Here is a 24764-nt window from a genome sequence, read left to right on the forward strand (position 1 = left end):
ACTACAATATTTCTTGATTAGGATATTAATAATAACATTAGGTTTTCAATTAATATAATATACATTCTGATTTATGTAGCATTTTATTTAGATGTTAAAGAAGTTATATCCTATACTTAAACTTTACACATAGCTCTTCTTGCCCATCCCCATGGAATGATGTGAATAGAGAGTGTGTTGTATTTCAACATCTGGCGTTAGACTGAAAGTTAGAAAACCATTTGCCACTAAGTCTGTGGAACTATAAGACAAACCAAACCTTTTTTTTGGAAGGTGGGAGGTATTTTCATGGGTTTGATTTGTGGAGTAAAAGCTTTTGAACAAAAGGTTTGCCGGACGCACACACCAAGAGACACTGAAGGAAGCTGGCACACCTTCACACACATCTGATTAAATCTTCATCTTAAGAATATAAAACATTATTGGTGTTATTTTTACATTCTACATTTTGATATTGTTCTTGTAATATTTTGCTATTTTATTATTAAATCCATTTTTAAGTTTTTACACTAGAACTGAACTTTCCTCATCAATATAATTTACAGAATATCGATATAAATACCATAATAACAGTATTTTAACAGTACCACACAGCCAGTACTTGCCAGATATTCCTGCAGCTCCTTTAATGTTGCTGTAGGCCTCTTGGCAGCCTCCCTGACCAGTTTTCTTCTCGTCTTTTCAACAATTTTGGAGGAACGTCCAGTTCTTGGTAATATCACTCTTGTGCCATATTTTCTCCACTTGATGAGGACTTCACTGTGTTTCATGGTATATCTAATGCCTTGGAAATTTTTTTGTACCTTTCTCCTGACCGATACCTTTTAAACAATGAGATCCCTATGATGATTTGGAAGCTCTCTGCGGACCATGGATTTTGCTGCAAGATGCAACTATCAAAATGTCAGGAAAGACCTACTAGAACAGCTGAACTTTATTTTGGGTTAATCAGAGGCACCTTAAAATGATGGCAGGTGTGTACTGACTCCTATTTAACATGAGTTTTAATGTGAATGCTTAATTCTTAACACAGCTACATGAGGGTGTGCACACTTATGCAACCACATTATTTTATTTTTCCCCTAAAAGATTTTAGTTTGTTTTTATATCACAGAAACCTGACATTTTAACAGGGTTGTGTAGACCTTTTATATCCACTGTACGCAGAAGTATGAAGCACGCCCCCCCCACCATAAATGCTGAGAGAAAATTAGTGGGTTAGTGTGTGATACTATCAGAGGATTTATGTCATCGCATTAACTAAGCTGAAGTGCATCTGCTAATATCTGTTTCAGTCAAGACCCTGGTCCAAGATGTTTAAATAAAATGTAATTACATACAAATTATAAAGTAAAATCTTACCAAATTCCAATGGTTTGAAGTTGTCTCCAGATACATTTTCTGTAAAAAAAAAGCTTGTTTTTCTGAAACATTGTTTCAGTGATGTAAAAAAATGCCTTTAATAGCTGAACAACATAAGTGTCCATCAGCCAGTACAAGAATTGTGAAAGTATTCTCTCTCGTAATAAGTGCTCTGATGCAGGAACAAAGTGATAACCTACAATTAAAAACAAGAACTTTGGTTAAAAAAAAAAAACAAAAAACAAATGACCCACATACTATTGGGTATATTCAATTTTTTTCTTTTAAAGCAGAGGTCCCCAACCCCAGAGCTGTGGACTGGTGCCAGTCCGTAGCCTGCTTGAGACTGGGCCGCACTGAAGGATGAGAGTGGCCGGGGAGAAGAAACCTGGCTTATTGTTTATATTCAGCCCTGGGATCACTGCCCACATCACCACCGTAGGGTCCACCTCCTCTGAGATCAGCAGCCCACGAGATTGTCATAGAAGCAGAACCCTACTGTTAACTGTGCATTTGCCAGTTTTAGGTACCCCGCTCATTAAGAATCGAATGCAGCCAGATGCCTGCTGAGGCGGTAGCACTGGAGAGAGGGCAAGGTTGCAAGAGGTTTTACTTTAGTAAAGTTAACTCACTGCAAACGCTGACGAAGCTGCATCTGGCAGGCTACAGTGGCAAGTGACAAGCTGCATCTGGTGGCAGGCGACAAGCTATAGTGAGTTGATATATGTTACAATATAATAGAAATAATGTTATGTGCATCAATCAACCTGACACTATTATCGACGTGGTGTCAGATTGACTGAAGCGCTAACACCACCCTCCGGTCTGTAAAAAAATAAAAAAAATAAAAAATAATCCTCTTCCATGAACAAGCCCCTGGTACCCAAAAGTTTGGGGACCATTATTTTAAAGCACACGTGTTCACAAGAGATGTGTTGGCTAAAAGTGTTAACTTTCTTCTGGGAGGTTCTTCCTCCTCATTACGTAAATACTTACATAATAAGAAGGCTTCTAAATAACACAGCATAAAAACTGTGTATGACTGTGTATTATGTAAAGTATTTACTTTGGTGTAATACAGTATGCGATATCTGATTTGTCATATACATATTCCCTGGCTTATATTAGATCTTTATATATATATATATATATATATATATATATATATATATATATATATATATATATATATACACACATACATACATACATACATACATACATGGGAGGGTTCTGTTTCCTGCCCCCTAGTGGTCACCGGACTTGGGACTCTACTCTGCTGGATTTTACTAAAATGACTATCTCATTGTTTATATTGTTTTTGTTTTATGTATTGGATATTATGATATACTTATTTGATGTTATTTTACATCTATCAGATCTGCGAGCTCCTGAAGCGCAAGTGTGCGCGTAACATGTAGAGGGATTTCTCTGTGTGACCTCATACTGTGACTAAACTACTCCATGCACCTCATTTCCATTTGATGCTGCTACTGGTTATCTTCAATATTGCACCTATCCAGATTAATATATCATTTGGAGGTGTTATTTGAGTCTTTGGGGTTACATAACATGTTTTCTTTTTTAAATATACGTTTGTAAACCATGATTTTAACTCTATCCAATTAAAAACTTCAATTTATTTTGACAAATTCTATGCGTGTGCCTATAAAGTCCATTTTCCAATTTTCAATCCATTTTATTTTACTTTCAAAATACCATACTATACGGATTTCCAATAAATTTGGTTATGTCTACCTTTCGCTTAAATCACAGTCTGTAATGGCAGACTAAGCAATAGCTTCCTAAACGTACACAGGGACTTTCACCGGCATTTATTATTAGTTCTTTTACATTTAGCTTTGGATAGAGTAGGAAACCCCTAATAAGTTACGTATTGCTTTCTGTGCCCTGTTGAGAAAAGTTTACTTTACTTCCTGTCCTAAAGATGCAACCGTAAGTGAAGAAAAATTCTCACAGCAGAGGATCTCCCAAAGCAAGAGGAATTTTTAAATTCCGCAGCTATCACCACATTTGTTTCCATTGTAAGATCTACCCTCATCTCTTGTTCTAATGACAACTCTACAATTTTGGATTTCCCTATACTTTCTATCTTGTTAACAACGGTACAAAATTTACCAGGCCTATACAGTATATATGGTATTTTTGTACTTGTCATAACATTTCTAGTACTTAAGTAACACAAATTCAGAGACTATTGGAATAAACTACAACCTTCAAAAGGATTTTTGGTAAAAAATACATAAAAATAAATAATAATAATAATAATTGTGGCCAGTATGGTATATTGTGGAAGGAGGAGAAGCAGGTATTCCTTTATGTGGAGAATCAGTAATGACAGCTTCCTAATGGAAGTAGTAGCTGCGAGGTACACATGCACCACCATGGACTACATCCAGACAATGAAGCAAGATCTCCTTCTGATAAACCAGAGCCAGAACTAACGAAAGAAGAACAATGTACCAGCTGAGACAAAAGACTGAAACTACCTAAGGCTTAATGTACGCCTAGGCGTGATGAACTGCAGCCACGGGAAACCACAAAACGGCGCTGCCATTTTGCCTCTCCACCACCATGTCCCTATGCAAGGCCAGAAAAAGGGTTCCTTATAGGATAAAGTTTCAAATTCAGGCACTCACCTCACAAAAGTGATGACAATGAGGAAAGCAATATCATGGGCGAAAGTGCAAAGTGAAATATCCCGGATAGGCTCAAGGGGCATTTTTTTGAAGAGCCAAGAGACTCAATTAAGATCCCATTGAGGGGAGCCATATGACAAAGAATAAAAAGCTAGTGTCTTTGAAACAAGATTGCAACTACCAAAATCTGAAACTTCTTTGTACTCAAAGCCAAACACTGAACCAAACCCACTTGTAGAAAGGCCAGGATCTGTCCAACAGAGAATATCCTGGGGTAAAAGTTCTTTGCCTTGCAAAAACTTAAGTATGCCTTCCATCTGTGAGAATAGACTTTGCAGAAAATAGACTTCCTAAGTTTTTAGCACTGTGGTAATCACCAATGCAGAGACGCCCCTATCCTTCAGGACCTGGGCTTCTACAACCACACTGTTAAAGCCCAACCATGACGCAGGATGGTAAACCGTTCCCTGGGACAGAAGATCTGGAAAAGCCCACAGAGGGTCAACCAGAAGTCTAATCAGGTCAAAATACTACATCCACCTGGGCCAGTCCAGGGGGCTATGAGAATCAGGAGTATACACTCTCCTGATTCCGTGGAGCACACCAGAAAGGGGTTTCAGGGGAGGAAAGACATAAGTCAGACTATACTGATCCCATGGAGCCCCCAGAGCATCCACTGTTTATGCTTGGAGATTCCTGTACCTGAAATAAATCTATGCAGTTTGCTCTTGGACTTGAATGTCAGGAGGTCCACTTCCAGAGTCCCCCACCTGTGAAACAGGTTCTGGAACACCCCCCAGGTGTAGTGATGTTTCAACCAAGTCCTGGCTTTATTGGCTGAGGTAGTCTGCGTGCCAGTTGTCTATGCCTGGGATTTAAAAGAGCAGACAAGGCTGGAATATGAAGAAGTTCTGCCAAGGACTGAATCCTTTCTACCTTCTCAGACTTCTGGTTCCTCCTAGATAGTTGCTGCATGCCACTTCCGCGGTACTGTCCAACTGAATCCTGATCAGATGACCTGCCAGTCAGGTGCCCAGCACTGCACAGACACCAAATCGCCTGTAGTTTCAGAATGTCAATTAGGATATGAGACAGCTCTGATATCAAAGTTTCCTGCACCGTCAGGGTGTTCAGGACTCCTCCCCATCCTGACAATCTGGCATGCATTATAAGGATCTGCTCATGAGACCAGAAGGAATGACTTTCTTAGCTTCAGACCAGGATTTCAGCACCACCAGGCCAGGTATAACCTGGTCTTTGGTGTCAGAAGAATCAGCCTGTCCAAGGACTGAACTGTGGGTCTAGAGTGGAACTGTGCAAATGGAGGCTACTATAAGTCCCAGACACTCAAGCAGAAGCAAAGAGTTGGGAGGTTACTGGACTGAAAAGTCTGACTCTGAGAAAAGAGTTAGCAATTTCTCCTTGGGAAGAAAAAAAACCCTAGCTTGATTTAGGTCTAGAACTAGACCGAGTTATTCCAAGTGATGATTTGACTCCAGAACAGACTTCTAAAAGGATCAGGGCGCAGCCAAACATCTGCAAGGTCTGCACTGTTTGAGCTATACTGTCGGACAGAAGTTGAGCCAACTGCTTCACTATAGTAGTCATCAAAATATTTCACAATAGGGAATGTCTTAGGAGTGTAGCAAAGCAGGTAAAAGAGCCAGCGCCTTGGTGAATACTTCATGCACAGAGGATAAACCAAATGGCAGGGCCACAAAGTGCTGAGGGACTATAGCAAAGGAACTGCTGAGACTGCAAAAATGAATACATGCAGACATGTGCCCTCATTATCAACAGAAGCCATACAATCTCTCTAAAGGAAAGAGGCTTTGACAGACCTGGACCTTGAGATATCAAATGGGCACATGCTCGAGTTTGGTTTGGGGGTTGATGAACAGGTTAGAGTAAAATACTTGGAAATGTTCCACCCAAAGTACCGGGGCAGTGACCCAGTGTAGGTGGATGTCCTAGATATCACTGTTACCCCTAACAGGTTGGGAGAGCGGTCCCATCTACCAGAAGTGGTGAGGGTAATGCAGAAAGGTCTAGACTGGGGGTGGTAAGTGAGGATTCTATATCCAGAACTGCCAGGATTGCCTCAACTGAATGGGTTGTTGTCTCCCTGGTGCAAGGGTTCAGCAGGTGGTAGACCAATTACTGGGAAAGGATGGGCATGACCCAGCTGTCTTGGTTCATGTTGAAACCAAAGACAGAATACATGGAATGGAGGATCCTTAAAAAATCAATTTATTGAACTAGGCTGCAAGTTAAAAAGGCAAGAACCTACAATATTATCTGGGATACTGCCAGTGCCACGGACAAAAAAGCATGAAGAGGATTATAAAATTAATATAACTCCACACTCAGAATTACAACCTACTTTCCTAAAATAATGGTGCCACTGCTGACACCTTTAACTGATACACATACCTAGCAACAAAAACTAGAGAGTTAAAAAAAAAAAAAAAAAAAATTTTAAATAGGTAGCACAATAATCCTACTCCCCTCAATAAAATAACCGCATACTCAACATATACAACATCCACCTCGTGTAAAAAATGTGATATTAAAATTCCACAAGTTAGTGTCCCAATGTCCAGTCCTCTTCATTTATTGTTCACAATCTTCCGAGAATCCTCCAATCTCACCATGTGAAAATGTACGTAACCCCCCCACCCCAAGCTCATATACCCTTGACCATCAAAAACGTCAGCACTGGTATGGACCAGTGTCTCACCCGGTCCTCGATTACATCACTTCCCGATCCCCCGAGAGCGGAGACTGCAAGCCAGGCCTACTCCTCCAACATCAGTGCCTGACCTCACAAATGCGCTTCTAGAAGAATGGTCAAACATTCCCATAGACACACGCCTAAACCTTGTGGACAGCCTTCCCAGAAGAGTTGAAAGCAGGTGTCCCAATACTTTTGACAATATAGTGTATATAAGGAGGTACACGATGACTTAATACTTAAAAAGGTATTTATACATAATGTGGCTATCTATTCACACAAAGCCTGTATATAACATACTCTGCCACTTGTTTAGTAAGTAATATTTTGGATAAAGAAGGGTTCGCCCCCAAAAGGCAAACATTCTAGGTGCTTTTTGCATGGAAGCACTGCTGACCAGCATTTTGGCCATAATATTCACATCATATGGACTGAGGTAAGTTTCAGGTGAGAGAGCTGTTGGGGAAAGTCCCCCAACCCATCCACACAAAAGCACAATGCTTTGGAAAAGAACTCCAAGAGCTATCTAGGAGAGGAACCAGATTTTAGGGCCACAGGTTCTCTTGCGGTGTGCTTAGCCCAGACAAGCAAGGCTTGACAAACCCCCATAGATGCAATGGCAGGTTGCATGCCTGCACTGGCCAAAGAAAAAGGATGCCTTTAGGAGACTTTTTGTCTGCGGAATCCTTAAACACTGGTACATAGTCCACCAGGATTGTAAAAGTCTTAACCAAATAGAACACAGTAGGGTCCACCGCTGGGACCAACCACCACTGTCTTCCATCAGATATTGTTGTGCAAATCAATTTGAGGCACACACACACACACCTTATCCAAATAGGCCTAGTACTTGTACAGATCCTGCTTGGTGTGGGGATGTATCAGAATGGATTTGGCAACCTTGGATGCTTTCCACAGCCCTAACCAGGTAACTGCAGTGACATCTTCAGATTTTTGGACCAGTTCTATGAGAAATCTCCTGTGGACCTTTGCATTTGGGAACCATTCTTCCTCTTCTAACCCTAGAAGGGGTGGGAGGGAAAACGCATAGGAAGTTCCTGTGGTGAAGTAGGCCAAGATCATTTTTGGTCACGCCTTTGTAAATCCTTGCAGATGTCTGCCAATTGTTCCAGCACCATATTGAAAGTAGCAGAAAATTCCTCTTTGGACGGAGGAAGAAGCTCCAGCACAGCCGAGTGAGAAATCAGATGCTGCATTAGCACTGCATCCTGTTTGTTGCCCCATAAATAAGATGGAAGGAAGACTGTCCAACTGTAATGTGGAGGTTAAGTCCCCAGGTCCCTGTCCCACTTGACTAAGATCCACCATGCTCATGTTCCTCACAGTACAGGATCAAAAGGAAAGGGGTGGTCTTCCAGAGTATGTAGATAGTGGTGGGCTGAGCATGCACACAGTCCAGTTACCTCCTTGCTCCACTAGCTGGGTGGCACATGCACACCCAGCCAGAAACACCCCACAGACTGGTCTAGTAAATGCTCCAAGAGCCAAGTAGTACCTTTCTGTTGTACCTCTCTGTATGCCAGAGCATGTAGAAGAGAAAGAGCAGCAAAGAATCGTGTGAGGATTTGAGAACAAAAATTGTGTAAAAGCATGGACAATCTCAAAGTTACAAGTCCATTTCTAAAGATCTTAACCACTTGCCGACCATCCGCCGCAGTTGTACTGCGGCAGAATGGCACGGCTGGGCGAAACGACGTTATGTAACGTCGCTTCGCCCTGTGGCCACTAGGGGACGCGCGCCCCCCGAGCTGATGTGATTGCCCGGCGGTCACAATCACCGCCAGGCTCTGTGTGTGTAAACAAACACACAGTTTCCGGTTCTCTGAGGGGAGAACAGACAGATTGTCACTGTTCATCTATACAGAGTATGAACAGCAATCTGTCATCTCCCCTGCACTGCCCACTCCCCCCTTCAGTTAGAACACAAACTAGGGAACACATTAACCCCTTGATTGCCCCCTAGTGTTAACCCCTTCACTGCCAGTGACATTTTTACAGTAATCAATGCATTTTCTATAGCATTGATCGCTGTATTAATGCCAACGGTCCCAAAAATGTGTCAAAAACGCAGATCGTCACCATTACTAGTAAAAAGAAAAAATTAAATAATAAAAATGCCATAAAACTATCCCCTATTTTGTAGACGCCATAACTTTTGCGCAAACTAATAAATATACGCTTATTGCGATTTTTTTTTTACACAAAAATATGTAGAAGAATACATATCGGCCCAAACGGAGGAACAAAAATAGTTTTTTTTTAAATCTATTTTTGGGGGATATTTATTATACCAAAAAGTAAAAAAATAATGCGTTTTCAAAATTGCCGCTTTTTTTTTGTTCATAGCGCAAGAAATAAAAACCGCAGAGGTGATCAAATACCACTAAAAAAAAAGCTCTATTCGTAGGGAAAAAATGGACGTCAATTTTGTTTGGGTGTAATGTTGCATGACCGCGGAATTGTCAGTTAAAGCGACGCAGTGCTGAATTGCAAAAAGTGCTCTGCTCAGGAAGGGGGTAAAATCTTCCAGGGCTGAAGCGGTTAATGTTCCCGTGTCCACAGTGCACAACATTGTCAAGAAGTGTACAGCCCATGGCACTGTAGCCAATCTCCCTGGACGTAGACAAAAGATAAAAAATTGATCAAAGATTGCAACGAAGGATTGTACGAATGGTGCATAAAGAACCTCGATCAACTTCTAGACAAATTCAAGCTGGCCCTTCGGCCTCCATAGCCTTGCTTTCCAGCAGCTGTACCGGAAACTTCCCTGTAAACCACCTGTGAACTTTCTTGGTCATTACAGCGCTCTACAGAAGACGTGAAGCAAACAACTACGGCGGAGCTAACACTTTTTTTCAAACAGAGAGTTGTATAAAATACACAAATGGATGGATACAAATAAATGGCACCACCGATACCTCCCGTGACTTAACGGTTAGAGGATATTTCCAGTGGGACTTTATTGCGGCCAGTATCTAAAGGCTAGAGGAGTGGTAAGCACCCAATTAGGGTGAACCTTTTCCTATTCTACAGCGATATTCCATGGAAACACGGAATACTGTGTTGTTTGCCGGAACTCCTTCCTGATACCCATTAGTGATCTCTCTGTTTGCCACAATAATGGATTTAACTGAGTTGATGAATACTATCAGTTAATGAAGAGACTATGTATATTTCTATCCTTTTAACGGTATACAGCCTTTCAATCAGTGATAACTAGCTGCCTGTTTTGAACTATAGAACTCTGGTGGAAAAAAACAAATAATGCAATGGATTGTAATATAAATTTTTCCTCACCTTACTCTAATCAATATATGCCAGCGCTGATTCTTGGACTTTAATTGCCCTTGTGGACTATACATACTCATTGTTCACTGAGCAACTTTATTGGAGATGGTGTGGGCTTACTGCAAATAATTTTCTCCAACTAAAGCACCTTGTCTTTATACTCCATCCAGGCAGGGTGTTTACAGGAATTGAGATAACGAGGGGTTGTTTTCAGTCTGGTGTCTTTTAAGGTCTATATTGTCTGTTGTCTACAGTGTTATGTTTTTTACTGATTAAACAGTACACTGCAGGAATGAGACTCAGCAGAAACAGTCATTTGGCTGCACTGGCTGGGTCTATTTTGTGATTAATTTATATTTCACTAATAAAGCTTTATACACTTTTGCTAATTATACCGTGGCTGACCCTTCTCCTTTTTACCTATCTTGGTGACATCTCTTTGTCCCAACCATTTTTTGATTATACAGTAACCTGCTGGTACTGGGGGAGGTATCCCGTCTGACATTTTGATATTTTGGGGTTGCTTTGCCACTTCAGGCACTGGATGTCTTGATCTATGTGCATAGCATTATGAAATCTGAAGACTACCAAAGAATTCTGGGGTGCAATATAGGGCCCAGTGTCAGAAAGTTAGGTCTCCGTCAGAGGCCATGGGTCTAACAGCAAGACAACGACCCAAAGCACATGTCAAAAAGCACCCAGAAAAGGTTTAAGACAAAGTGCTGGAGAGTACTGAACTGACCAGCAATGGGTTCAGATCTAAATCCCATAGAGCACACGTGGAGAGATCTCAAAACAGCAGTCTCTCATCTGAGACACCTGGAGCAGTTGGCGAAAGAAGAGTGGTCCACAATTCCAGTAGAGAGGTGTAAGAAACTCATTAAATGGTTAAAGAAAGTAACGGTATTTCAGCTATTTTTTCAAGGGGTGTGCTGCCAAAAATTAAATTTATGGTACCAGAGGGGCGTGGCCTAGTGCATGGAGAGGTAGGACGCTTCCTCCTTCGGCTCCCGCACACACCAGGCTACCCACGGCTCCTGGCGCTCCTACAGCAGCTTCTCAGGTCGGTAATGGGCAGGAAAAGGGGGGGAGAGGACCACCAGACCCTCGTTCAACACAAGGAGAGGGAAATCGGCTGCTTTTTTACCCGTTTGGGACAGAGTCAGAACGACCCCCCCTTATCCAAGATGGCGCTGTCCCAGTCGACAGCCTCCCATGCGGCCTCACAGCGATCTGCCACCCAGCACTCATCACCCCATATGAGAACCACGGCTCAGTCCGTTCAGCATGCCACTCTCTTGACTCACAATGCTCCTATAGCAGCTAGGCAATGGAGGCTTACATTAAGGCCCTACCGAACAGACATGACTTTGAAGCCTGTGTGCAAAGGTTTGAGCACTCATACAAACAAAAGATGTCAGAGCTGCGCAGAGATGTCACAAACAGGCTGGAAGAAGTTAAGCACACGGTACAAGAGACAGTCTCCACACTAAACTCACATGAAGCCACCTTACACGAACATATCACGTAGATCCAACAAATAATGTACCACCAAGATGACCAGGAAAACAGGGCCAGACAACAATATACGCATGCGTGGCCTCCCTGAAATGGTGGAAACCAAAGATGGAGCCCCCACAGTTTCCACCATGTTTAACCACCTCAATACAGGGCACTTACACCCCCTTCCTGCCCAAGCCATTTTTCAGTTTTCAGCGCTGTCGCACTTTGAATGACAATTGCGCGGTCATGTTACACTGCACCCTAATTACATTTTTATCATTTTTTCCCCACAAATAGAGCTTTCTTTTGGTGGTATTTGATCACCTCTGCGGTTTTTATTTATTGCGCTATAAACAAAAGAAGAGGGACAATTTTGAAAAAACACAATATTTTTTACTTTTTGCTATAATAAATATCCAATTTTTTTTTTTTTTTTTTAACAAATTTTTTCCTCAGTTTAGGCCGATATGTATTCTTCTACATATTTTTGGTAAAAAAAAATTGCGATAAGCATATATTGATTGGTTTGCGCAAAAGTTATAGCGTTTACAAAATAGGGGATAGATTTATAGCATTTTTATTATTTATTTATTTTTTACTAGTAATGGCGGCGATCTGCAATTTTTATTGTGACTGCGATATTGCGGCGGACACATCGGACACTTTTGACACATTTTTGGGACCATTCACATTTATACAGCGATCAATGCTATAAAATTGCATTGATTACTGTGTAAATGTGACTGGCAGGGAAGGGGTTAACACTAGGGGGCGCTCGAGTGGTTAATGTATGACCTAAGGAGGTGATTCTAACTGTGGGGGGAGGGGACTGACTGGGGGAGGTGTCCCTATGTACAAGGGACACGCCATCGGTCTCCTCTCCTCTCTGACAGGACGTGGATCTGTGTTTACATGCACAGATCCACGCTCCTGCTCTGTTACCCGGCAATCGCGGGTGCCCGGCGGACATCGCGGCCGCCGGGCACGCGCACCGGGTCCCGAGCGACGCAGCAGGCACGCGCGCCCCCTAGTGGCTCGGGAGGGCGAGGACGTCATATGACGTCCTCCCAGAACAACAGAAGCCTCGTCCCGCCGTCATATGACGGTGGGCGGTGGCTTAGTGGTTAACGACTGCTCCAAAAAGCTAAAGACGCCCCCTTAGAACGCGATCGTATACACAGGGCCTTGGGCCCTAAGAACCCAAACCCAGAACACCCTAGAGATGTTATCTGCAGAGTGCACTTTTATGCTGTTAAAGCTGACATCATGCAAGCAGCTCACATGCAAGAAGCCATATATTTTAATGGCACACAGGTCTCTTTACTCCCAGACCTCTCCAAGATGACCCTGGACATGCGCCGGGCTCTGAAACCACTAACCGGCGTTCTACAAGCAAAGTAAATTAAATATCGCTGGGGCTTCCCGTTTCATTTCTTTGCATCACATGATGAAAAATCTGCGACACTCCGCACCCTGGGAGATCTTCAAAAACTTCCTTGGCACTTTTGAACTTCCTCAAATCCCTATACCAGACTGGCCACTACATGGAGCCACCCCAGGCCTTCCCATCGCTAAGCAGGCTGGCAACAGCGATCCAAGAAAAATGAAACGCTCCAGATCTGAAGCCTCTAAATCATCTGCTGGATGAGCTATCACCTTGTGCATCCTGACCGATAACTTTTTCTTTACAGTATCCAGATCTATGAAGCCCTCCATGTTTCTAGTTATGTTGGGACACTACTAACCTTCTTTTTTTTCCCTCAAACAGGTTTGTTCTCATGATAAGACTTTCCCCCTTGTTGGATATTGATATCCCATTCCCAACCTTGCCCCCCCCCCTTACCATAATGCATAGATATATATAGCGCCGGTAAATGGGCCCTGAATATCGCAGTGTTTTTACTGTATGTTACCAGATTTTGTCCCCTAAAACTCCTTTTTTTGTTATCCCTCGTTCATACAACCCTCAGGGCTCTGAGCTTTTAAATGTTCTTTACTGTTGCCTGGTGTGTGCAGGCCCCTCTGTACGCTGACCACAACACCCCCTTTTAAGGTTTTCAGCGCCCACAGCGGCCTTAGCTTTTAGTTTGGTCGTTGCGGCCTCGGTTTTCTACCTTTTCTTCTGTCTTCCCACTCTAATCTTTATTTCTACCTTCTATTCTTCTGCCGCTAGATGCCGCCCTACCCCCCTGTATCTCCCTTCCGCCCCTTACACTGAGACAGCGAGCCTCAATCCCAAAATGACCTATCTCCACCCCATGTTATATCTCACATGGCTCCACAAATTTCCCTGAAGGTGTCCTCTCTAAATTGCAGAGGTTTTAAACACCCCTGAGAAGAGAAGGCAAATATTGTACCATTTCCACAAACTCCACACTCAAATGCTCCTCCTCCTCCAGGAACCTCATTTAAGATCTGATGCCATCCCGCACCTTCTCCACAAGCAGTACCCTACGTGGTTCCACAGCACCAATCCCTCTGCAAAGTCTAAGGGGGTCTCTATTGCCTTTCACGCTTCTTCTATCCTTGACACATATACTGATCTGCTAGGACAATGTTTTTCTGAAATTATCATATATGAACTTGATTTTTACCATAATTAGCATATATTCTCCAAACCAAGACCAACTACAGTTCTTTTACTCAGCGACGTCCCGTCTGAAATGGTTTGGTGCAGTCAACGTGATCCTGGGGGGTGACCTCAATGCTGCCTTGATACCACGCCTAGACTCATCGACTGGTAAGTCCTCAATCTCCCCAGTTTCACTGACCAAAATTAGTTCACTATTTTCTGACTTATCGCTGGTAGACGTGTGGCGAGAGCTAAATCCTACAAGGACTACACATACTACTTCCCCGGAACACTCCTCATATAGCTGAACAGACTACATTTTAATCTCTCAATTTCTGCTGGACTATTCCCCGACAACATCAATAGGCCTAACTCTCTGGTCTGACCATACCCCCCAATCCACATGAGTCTTGGATGAATACCCACACACGGGAAAAGATTCTCTTGGAGGCTGAGCGACAATCTGTTATCTGACTGGTAAACAGTAAGAAAAATACCACGCTACTGCAAGACAAGAAATATAAGAAAAAGATAAAAAAATAAAAATAAAAAGGTAAGCAGCCACTAAAAGTGAGATGCACACTAAATAAGATAAGAAAAAATTGTAGTAGCGCTGGAATGGGTAAGTGAGATCAATGATATCATGCTTATGGAAGAGATGCAAGCCAAAGCCTTGGATAAATATGAGAAATTCTCCACTACCTGGAGTATCTGGAGGCATTACTCCACATCTGAGAAATTGAAGCATAGACTCTCGGCAACAAGAACCTCCTGAGACCCTAACTACAATAACCCCACACTCACCCACCAGATTTGAAAACCCCCTTTGATCGGAGCTCGCTGTCTCCCCCCCATTTACACTCTTCTCTCCCCTTTTATGACTCGTCTTCTTTCCCGTTTTATCTTTTCTTATCTACACCTCCACTTCGGTTGCACATAATCTTATTATAGAATCACCAGTATTCTAGTTCTCAACCCTGATTATAGGTGCTATTCAATGCCACTCTAATTGATTTAAATGTACACCGGCATTGTACCGGAAGTGCCAGACGATTAGCTTAAGTAAATAGGTTCCATCAGCCCAAGTACACAGCATGTTCCCAATGGGGTATCCATGCTGACAGAAATCGCACTTGAACTGCTACATGTATAAATGCCTTGCACCATACGGTATTGATCTGTCCTCAGAATACTCATGTATAAAACCTAGAATGCAATGTAACTTGTCTACAATCAAGCTTGTCAAACCAGAGTGCCTTCTGATTTGCACCTGGTCACACCCTTGTTTATTTTGTGTTGATAAGACAATAAACCTATTGAACCTAAATTGAGGGTACCAATAATTTTGTCCAGTCCATTTTTTGGATGGAATGGGTCAGATTTGGGTTTTTGGTTTCTCCACTTTGTCTCATACCAATACAAACAAAATAAATAAACATGAGAATGCCTAAACATTTGTAATTGCAACAATTTTCTGGGCGAAATGGTGCATTATCTAACAGAAATGCAAGGGTGCCAATATTTTTGGCCATCACCGTAGGTATGAAACATTCTGATGGTGCAAAATACCTGAAAAGCTTAGATCCTGTTGCATGTGTTGCATTGTAAACTGTAAAATAAGTGAAAGGTTCAAAAAAAAAGGGAGAATAGTAAATAAAATTAGCTGAATAATACAAACACCTACTTTTCTTAAGATGTAGCCAAAGGCAGTCTTCCACTTTTATCTTCCACATTAATTCTGACAAACACATTTGTTCAGATTTGGGAGAATTAATCAACAATTTCACATTTTTCAAAAAGCGGCATTTGTTATGGCTGGAACCCCATAATGTTTCCGGTACCACTCTGTGTAAACATTCCCTGACAAAAGAATACACTTGCCAGACACTGTTATGCTTCTCAAGAAAAAACAACACCTTGGATTCATTAACAGATCTTGTAGTTCGTTTTTCACTTTTAGTGGCAACATCCACAAGGTTGTGCAATGAAGATATGACTGTGTCAGTTCTTTTAAAGTCCATGTTTAAGGTACTGCATGGTTTAATTTCACTCGGCTGATCACTTTCATTGTTTAATAAGGTATTGCCATATCTATCAACTTTCAACCCTTTTTCTGTTACATTACAACATTTCTTTAAGAGTTCCAAGTAAGGACATTTTTTATGATTTTGTATTAATTCTTGAAAAATGTGTCTCATTTGCCAGTAACGATTTGGAAGTTTCTTACTATCCATACGTTGAAAATGGCATTCTGTATGGGAGTTCTCTATGAATGGGCTGGCTCTCAGGAATACAGTTTTAATCAGAGTCAGACTTCCATTGGTGTTTTCTTCAAGCGTGTTGAGCAAAAAAGTTTTTAAAAAACCTTCCTTTGAAATGTGCCTTGAATACAAGAGCTTTCCAAAATCAATGTAAATATTGTTGCCTTTATCTGGCGTTGTACACACTAAAGAGTGTGAGGTAGGACAATCTTGTGGCACATCATGGTTACGTAAAAGAAGAGCATTACCAGCAGTATTTGTTTCAAGGATGTTGTGTCTCAAGATATTCTGCTTTTCAGAGAATGATGTTAGTGACACATGGTACATGTCTTCGACTTTAGGAACAGGAGGATTAACCCCTTCCATTGTAAAATCAAAACTGCACTCGTTCAATGGCAGTGCTGTCCTGCATTTCTTACATGGAATACTACATACATCCAAATCTGAAAATCTTTTATTATACTTTGTTTTGGTGGAAGATGCACCAACATTTTTTGGATGGCTCAGCTCCAAACTATTAAGTTCTGGTATTCCCGTTATGGCCCAATTTACAGAGGGAAAAGTCTCTTTTATTTTCAGTGGTGTGTGCTTCATCCAGCTCTGTGCTTTGAAAGAACATATTTTAGAAGATTTTGTGCTTTTCTGAGTGAACTGAAATAAAATATTTCTTCTGTAAAGTGATGAACTCTGTTTAAACCAAGCAGGTAAAACAGTCTCTGTCCTGGATAGACTGTACACGGGTACACCACTAATTTGATAGCAACATGTGGGTGGCACAATCATAAACAAGGAACAGTTTTCAAGTAAGTGCATCATTACACTGTCCCCTACTCTACCAAGAAGGGTTTCCCAGAGAACACTGGTGCTAACAGTAGCTGTCGTTGAATTAGGATAAAAACTACAAATATTTGGTGCAATTACGACCTGTAGTGAGTTATTTTCATCAGCTAAGCCATAACCAAAAGCTAGAACATTCTTTTTCTTCTTTTCACAGATACGTTGGATCACTCTGGCAACAACTTCTTCTTGATTTGAAGTCTAAAAGAAAAAAAAAAATGAATAAATTATTTTACATATAAAAAGAAGGAATATTATATTCGAAATTATCTACAAACTAATTTATGCTACTTTCACACGGGGCGGGGAGACGTTAGCGGTAAAGCGCCGCAAGTTTTAGCAGTGCTTTACCGATGTTATAGCGGGCACGCTTTTAACCACCCACTAGCGGCCGAGGAAAAGGTTAGAAGCGTTTTGCAGACACTTCAGCAGCGCTGCCCATTGTTTTCAGAGGCAGGGGCTTACAGGACTTTTTTTCCCATCCTGAAAGCTCACCGCCCCAGTATGAAAGCACCCAGGCTTTCAAACTGGGGAGGCATTAGAGGTGCTTTTCAGGTGCTATTTTGGAAAAGTGCCCTAGTGTGAAAGGGGTCTAATGGAAAGAACAGTTTGGTTTTCTGGAATGCATTCACTAATGCTTTGTTAACTCGATTTGGTATCTGATTATGGCCAACACAATTTTAGGACTCTTGCATAGATTGTTACTATATGGCAACAATCATCAGGTAAATCAAGTTAACTTTTTCTGTGAATATTATTCTTAGAATCTCATAGACAGAATGCCAAGTTACACTAGTGCATGACTCAAGTAGATATACAGTATGTCTGTAGGATTATCTCCTGACACTTTACAACCAGCAGTCTAATGAACTAAACTACGTGAACAATGTGATAGAATGGTACATAAAAGTAGTCCATATGCAAGAGAAACATCAGCAGCAATAAACAATAAAAGGTGGGTTTAAAATATGAATTACCTCTAGAACAAAGCATTCATTCACCACAGGACTGACCTTACATTCACCCCTGCAACAGTGGAATCAACACACACCTCTACCTCAGAATTATGCTGTGTACAGACGATCGGAACTTCCGACAACCAAACCGTGGATTTATTTCTGACGGATGTTGGCTGAAACTTGTCCTGCATACACAATGTCGCACAAATGTTTTCGGAAATTTCGATCGGCAAGAACGCGCTGACGTACAAAACGTACGACGGGACTAGTAAAAGGAAGTTCAATAGCCAGTGAGCCACCCTTTGGGGTCCTTCTTCTAATCTCGTGTTAGTAGAAGTTTGGCGAGAGACGATTCGCGCTTTTCAGCCTTGTGCTTTTCAGTTCGTTACTGCTCTTCAGTTTGTGCTTGTGGGTTTGTATCTGTTTTTCAGTGCATGCAGTCAGTTCGTATCTGTTTTTTCAGTGCGTTCTTGTCCGCTCGTTTTTGATTTTCAACTTGCTCTTCTCAGGCCTTTCTGATTTTCAGTGCGTTCTGTTAGTTCGTTCTGACCAGCCGACCGTTTCGGTTACGTACTCGTCATAGAGTTCATGCTATGCAGGGGCTTGGTGTTGGGGCTCTTACTTTGACCCAAGCCCAGTCCATGAACAGGGGGAGGAGCAGTTCATGGACCAAGAATTGGTTGCTCCACCGTGACCAATTCTTTTGTTGATCCAGGAGAATAATCCTGATTTAAGGAATTATCTCTGGCCCCCTATATTACCAAGCAGGACACCTGCATGTGGCAAGCCATCACTCCAGGACAAAGGCTAGTCGCCACTTTGTGGTACTTGGCAACGGGGAGAAGTCTGCAGGACATCAAGTTCTCGACAGGCATCTCCCCCCAAGCTCTGGGGATCATTATTCCAGAGACCTGTTCTGCCATCATTCAGGTCCTGCAGAAGGACTATATTAAGGTAAGTTTTATCTTTTAACATCACATTCTATGTATTTATTGTTTGCTAATCTATTGTATTTTACTTCATCATTCCCTAATCACCATGATTGTAATATGCTGTAAATGTCCTCTTTGTCTTCATGCATGCTGGAAGCCTTTAATGCTCCTTTTTTGTCCTTCACTAACATCCCCAGCATGCTATCCTGGGCCCATACAAACCTAGCCTAGTCAATTAATGTATTTTGTCAGCTCCATTGTAGTGCTTTACCCTAAACACCCCCTAAAATGTGTATAAATGTTATTTTTGTCCTTAAATTCATGCATAGTGCAAGAGGGGGGGGGGCAAACTCATTTGGAACCCTCCCTCCCCCCCCAACCGATAATAATCCTCTATCTGCTGACTTTGCCAACCCACACACACTATACCTACCTCCTGTTCAGTGGGCTGCCAATAGTGTAAGTAAGGAGGGGCTGGCCAAAGTAACACACATTATGTATGCATTCAGCTCTCAATGAAGTGGAGACTGTTACTTGTTCAAAACATCTCCCCCCCCCCCCCCAACATAAACATTTTTTCACTGGGCCATCAGAGGGGAGGAGGAATCTGATAAGTGTATCTTATACTTTTGTCTTTAAATACTCCTTAAAATAAATGTTATACTTATGTTGGCCAAGAATGTTTGTGTCTAATCTGCTTGCAATGTTTATATGCAAAAGTACAATTTTTTTTTCTTGTTTGATTCCAGTTTCCTTCAATCCCACTGTGCCATCCCACTTTGCCCAGCGGTGGGACTTTCTCAACTGCGGAGGGGCAATCAATGGGAAACACGTCCACATCGTCTCACCCCCAACTCGGGGTCATACTATCAGAATTACAAAGGGTTTAATAGTATAGTGATGTTGGCGCTGGTGTCGGCAACATACGAGTATTTGTATGTGGACGTGGGGAAGAATGGCCGGATGGTGGAGTCATCGACAAGACCGAGTTCTACAGACGGCTCCAGAGTGGTGGCTTGGGATTGCCATCTGCGGAAGACAATGTGGCTGGTCTACCATTCATCTTTGATGCTGATGAAGTGTTTGGGCTTGGTGAACACCTGATGCGGCCATTCCCCATGAGGACCCTCACCCCGGACCAGAGGGTTTTTAACTACCGGCTGGCCAGAGCCAGAAGAGTGGTGGAGAATGCTTTCGGCATAATGGCCAGCTGGTTCCGCCTATTCCTGATGCCAATTCACATGGTGGAATATAAGCTAAACCATATAGTACTTGCATGCTGCATTATGCACAAATTTCTAAGGAGAAAAGCTTCGAACTATATGGCCTCAGCTGGGCCTGAGGCCGGATTTCAGGATCAGTCAACCCTGACGGCACATGAAGCTGGCCGTCCTGGCTTGCCCCCCCGAAAGCGCCCGCGAAGTCCGTCAAAAATATCTGGAATACTTTGGGGGGCCATTGATATGCCAGCAAACGCTTGAGAAACTTTTTGAAAATCATTTTTTATGTTAAACTAAAATAATATTTCATTTAATTTACTGCTTGTGTTTCTTTTAGCTGTCTCCTATGTTCTCCAATGGGCTTTTCTTTTTGGCCATTTTCTTAAATAGTGCAAACGTCATTTATTTGATACATGAGGTGACAATCTCTTCTTCGGCTAACTTTTCTGTTGTGGGTCTGCTACACACACACACATTGTTTTTGTTGTTAATGTATGTAATGCATTACTGTTAAAAATAATCATCCTTTTCAGCACCATGAATTGTTTTGAGTGCCTAAAATGGCCTGATTGGGGCCAATTTTAGAGCACTGTGTGGGTTATTTACTAAAAGCAAATCCACTTTGCACTACAAGTGCAGTGAAACTGCACTTGCAGTGCAAAGAGGATTTGCCTTTAGTAAACAACCCCCATTGTCACTGTAAACACCAACTTACTCCAAAAACTTGTATTGAGCATTGAAAGAAGAAGCCACACATTGTTGAGTATAAAACGTTTTACTCAAAGCACATTCACATGTGCATTAGAAAAGGGTTTTTGAACAAACCAACATCTTTGTTTTTATGTTTGACATTAGAAATATCAATTTTTTGGTTAAACAGGCATGTTTCAAACCATAACATACACAACACATGAACTTACAAAGTTCAACTTAGAAAAAGTAAAGGCAATATCAGACATTAGTATATCAAAACTGTGTTGATATTGCCTTCATCAGATGGGGTGATGTCACCCCTGTAAAAGCAAAATTTTGAAGATGCATACAAATTGGGAGTCAAAATGTGGATTTCCCTCCTAATCCCAAGCCTAATGTCAACATGTGCTAGCTGCCATCATGGGGGATCAATGGATGTGTTTTGGGGGTGCAACCCCTTCCTCTCATCTACTTCAGTGGCGAGGAAGGGGTTGCACCCCCGAAACCCGTACTTTGATATCCCGCGATGGCAGATAGCACATGTTGACACATTGTGTGCATCTTCAAAATTTGGCTTTTAAAATACTTTAAAACTTGAATTAAAATAAAAAAAAGTCCTAGACAAAACGGAACAATTTTTGTGTGTTTTAGATTCTGCCTAAAACATCAATGATGTTCTTCATTTTTTGTTGAACATCATTTATGTTTTCCTTTATCTTTTCTAAATCACGATTGCACACCATGATCTCCCCGATGAGGACGTGTGCACTTGCACTTGTGAAACTAGTTTCTTCTTCCACAACATCCACATCACCTAAAATAAAAAAAAATTAAAAAAAAACACACCATGTATATTGTAAATATGCAGGCATACATCTATTACGTGAAGCAGTGGTCTCAAACACTCACCTGTTGTGGTCACTATTTCAACCACGTCATGAACCTCTCCTCCCTTCACATCCTCAGGTTGTGGTGTGGTGACCTTCCCTTCTTTAGGAGGTTGGGGGTCCCTGGTGTCCTCTGATGTCCCGAGTCTTTTCTCCCCTATGTGATTAAAAAAAAACAGGTATACTTAGCACACAGATATTTGAGGCAAGAAATAGGAATATGAAACATTGCTTGAAGTGTCGTACAATTGTCTGTTTTGGCAGAGTTCCAAGCTGAAGACTTGCTTTTTTTTCCCCTTTCTTGGTAAAGTTTCCAACATGGAGCCACCCCTAGTATCTACTTGAGCACCTGCGGAGAGAGAGCTTGCTGAAGAAGGAGGAGGGCAAGGAGCGCATGCCGAGAGAGAGAAAGGAGAAAAGTGGGCAGGGACCGACGGGAAGAGTGAGAGAAGGAACCCAGGCCTGTGTACCGGGCAGACACAAAGCGCGGCGGCTCGGAGTGCAGCTGTGAGAGCTGCAGTCTAGTGGATCATTATTTTCTGAAATTCGTCAACCCTTTTGTATGGCCTATATCCACCACAAGGAGATAGATCCCCGATGAGCAGTTTGTGCCTACACTATGGATGTCGGGAGTCGGTAAGATTGGAGAAGGTCGGTCAGTGAATGCCACAGTCCTCCATCCTCGCCTGCTGCTGCCGACAAAGTGCTGCATTTTCTACTCTATCGTAAGCCTGTTTGACTCCCCAGCCGCTGGCTGGGGAGTCCACCACTGCTGGTAAGGGTATTTACACCTATCCCTTTCTACATGCAAGTTGGATATCTCACCCTGTTGATGCCATTCCCGGATCCAAGGGTCTTATATTACCAATCCTGGTTGTTGGTGCTTTCTGTGGTCTAGTCTCTAGATGTTTGCCTTTACATCTCTGTCGGACTTTTAGTTATACTAGCAATTCAATTTCAGATGTATCATATTCTTATAGTTGTGGTAGCAACACTAACATTACAATTTTATGTTTTGGTCACCATCACTTATTGTTATAGTTATATTTTTTTTCACTATTTGATTTTTCGTCGTAGGAAATTCAACACAAGTATTGTCTCACAGATTTTCCTATGTATGTGACTGTTCTTTTCTATTACGTAGTTGCAGACAGTTATTTTTGGGTATACGTTATTTTTTACCCTTTTTTCCGTTATTTCCACACTCTTACTGATATAACTATCCCACAGACACCTATTGTATTAGTGTCAGTTATTAGTATATACAGGAACAGTCCTGTTTCACTAAACACTTTATTGTGCACAATTGCCTTCCAGACTGATATTCAGGTAGGCTTTGCCCAATAACGAACATATAGAGTATTGTCCACTTCCCTAGCGCCACACTTTATTTGCATTATTTCACCACAATTTGTCTGATTGTTGTATTGGCTGCTCTCCTTACGTTTTGGGTTGGCGCATTATTATTTTAGATTCTTCTCATAACAGAATGACTTTCAATCTTAAAAAAAGACAAAAAAAGTGCTAATGTAGCATTTTTTTCAAGTTTTCCAAAAATTTCCGTTTTTTTGGGGAAAAAAAAAGAACAGTTTTTTTTCCGAGCTTTAAAAATTCCTGAAATTTTTCATCTCTAGTCCAGATGTGTAAACAGCTGCTGAGTGTCCTCTCCTTACACTGAATCAAGTTTGCATTTCATTCTAGTTACAAACCCATCTAGACAACAAACTTCTTTTATTACAAATAGGCCTGAACAAATGTAGTTAACCTGCACCTGCAAAAAACATTGTATTGGTGAGCGAAGGAACAATGTTTATTACGAACTATTAATGTGCCCACGAACCTGAAACTTGCCATTTTAAACTGTACAACAGTAAAGAAGAGCACATGGAGCCGCACGAAAGTAATATTATTAATAATAATAATAATAATAATAATAATAATAGGAACACACAACAAAATACTTACTTTTTTGCAGCACTGTCTTGATTCTTCTGTACTGATCCTGCTCCCTCAATTTGAGGTTTGACCATCGTTTCCTCAGTTGATCCTTGGAACGCCGTACCCCAAAATTCTTCTGCAGACTTTTCACAACTTTAGTCATGATTTTAGCCTCTCTCACATTTGGGTTACTGTACGGTCCATATTTCCATCGTAGTCGGCCATCTTCAAGATGTCCACCATCTCACCAAAGGGCATATTTGACACCTTAAATCTCCTGGATTGTGACGTTTGTGTCTCCGGGCTTTCGTCATTGCTGCTCTCCTCTGCATGCACCTGCTCTGTCTCTGCCATGTGCTCTCCCACTGCGCCAAAAGAGAAGGGGCAGGGAATATACTAGAAAGAAGGTCAGGGGCGGGCAGAGTTTCACGCATGTGCAGTGTATATAAAGCATAACACGCGTGCGACGTACGTACGATCTGTGAGCGGAGGACGGAGTAGTGTAAGCGCCGATCGTGCTAACGAAGGTACAATTTTAACTTGGGGCATCAGTGGCCTATACTGCTTATAGATTGAGGCCTATATTGGGACAGGATTAGGAGAGTTTAGCCTGACATTAGGGTTTGTCTTGTGTTTTGCAGAGAAAATTGATAGATTCAACTATCATGACTTCCTCCCTAGCTTCATTGATAAATACAGGGAGCTGCCCTGTCTGTGGCAGGTGAAACACCCTTTTTATAATAATGAAATAAAGAGGAAGGCAGCGCTGGATCAATTGCTGGAATTGGTGAAGCCTGTGATTCCCATGACAACCATCCCCTATTTGAAGTGCAAAATTGGTGGCCTGAGGAGCACATATAATAGGGAGCGCAAGAAAGTCCAGGATTCCATGAGATC

The 24764-nt window shown here is 41.8% G+C and overlaps 1 protein-coding gene across 7 annotated transcripts in view; it reads right to left on the bottom strand.

Annotated features, from left to right (window-relative positions):
• Positions 1-24764, bottom strand: part of TERT (telomerase reverse transcriptase) — a 501506-nt gene that overhangs the window by 449568 nt on the left and 27174 nt on the right. For all 7 annotated transcript variants that reach the window (XR_012244450.1, XR_012244451.1, XR_012244449.1 and 4 more), the window contains exons 2-3: positions 15825-17439; positions 1363-1558 (exon numbers count right to left, since the gene is read on the bottom strand). Coding sequence is in view for 3 of the 7 variants with exons in the window: in XM_073630686.1 (XP_073486787.1) it covers positions 1363-1558; positions 15825-17439 (1811 nt within the window). In the remaining 4 variants the exon portion in view is untranslated. The remainder of the gene's footprint in view (positions 1-1362; positions 1559-15824; positions 17440-24764) is intronic.

The sequence above is a fragment of the Aquarana catesbeiana genome, linkage group LG05 (assembly GCF_042186555.1).
Source record: "Aquarana catesbeiana isolate 2022-GZ linkage group LG05, ASM4218655v1, whole genome shotgun sequence".
Taxonomy (NCBI): Eukaryota; Metazoa; Chordata; class Amphibia; order Anura; family Ranidae; genus Aquarana; species Aquarana catesbeiana.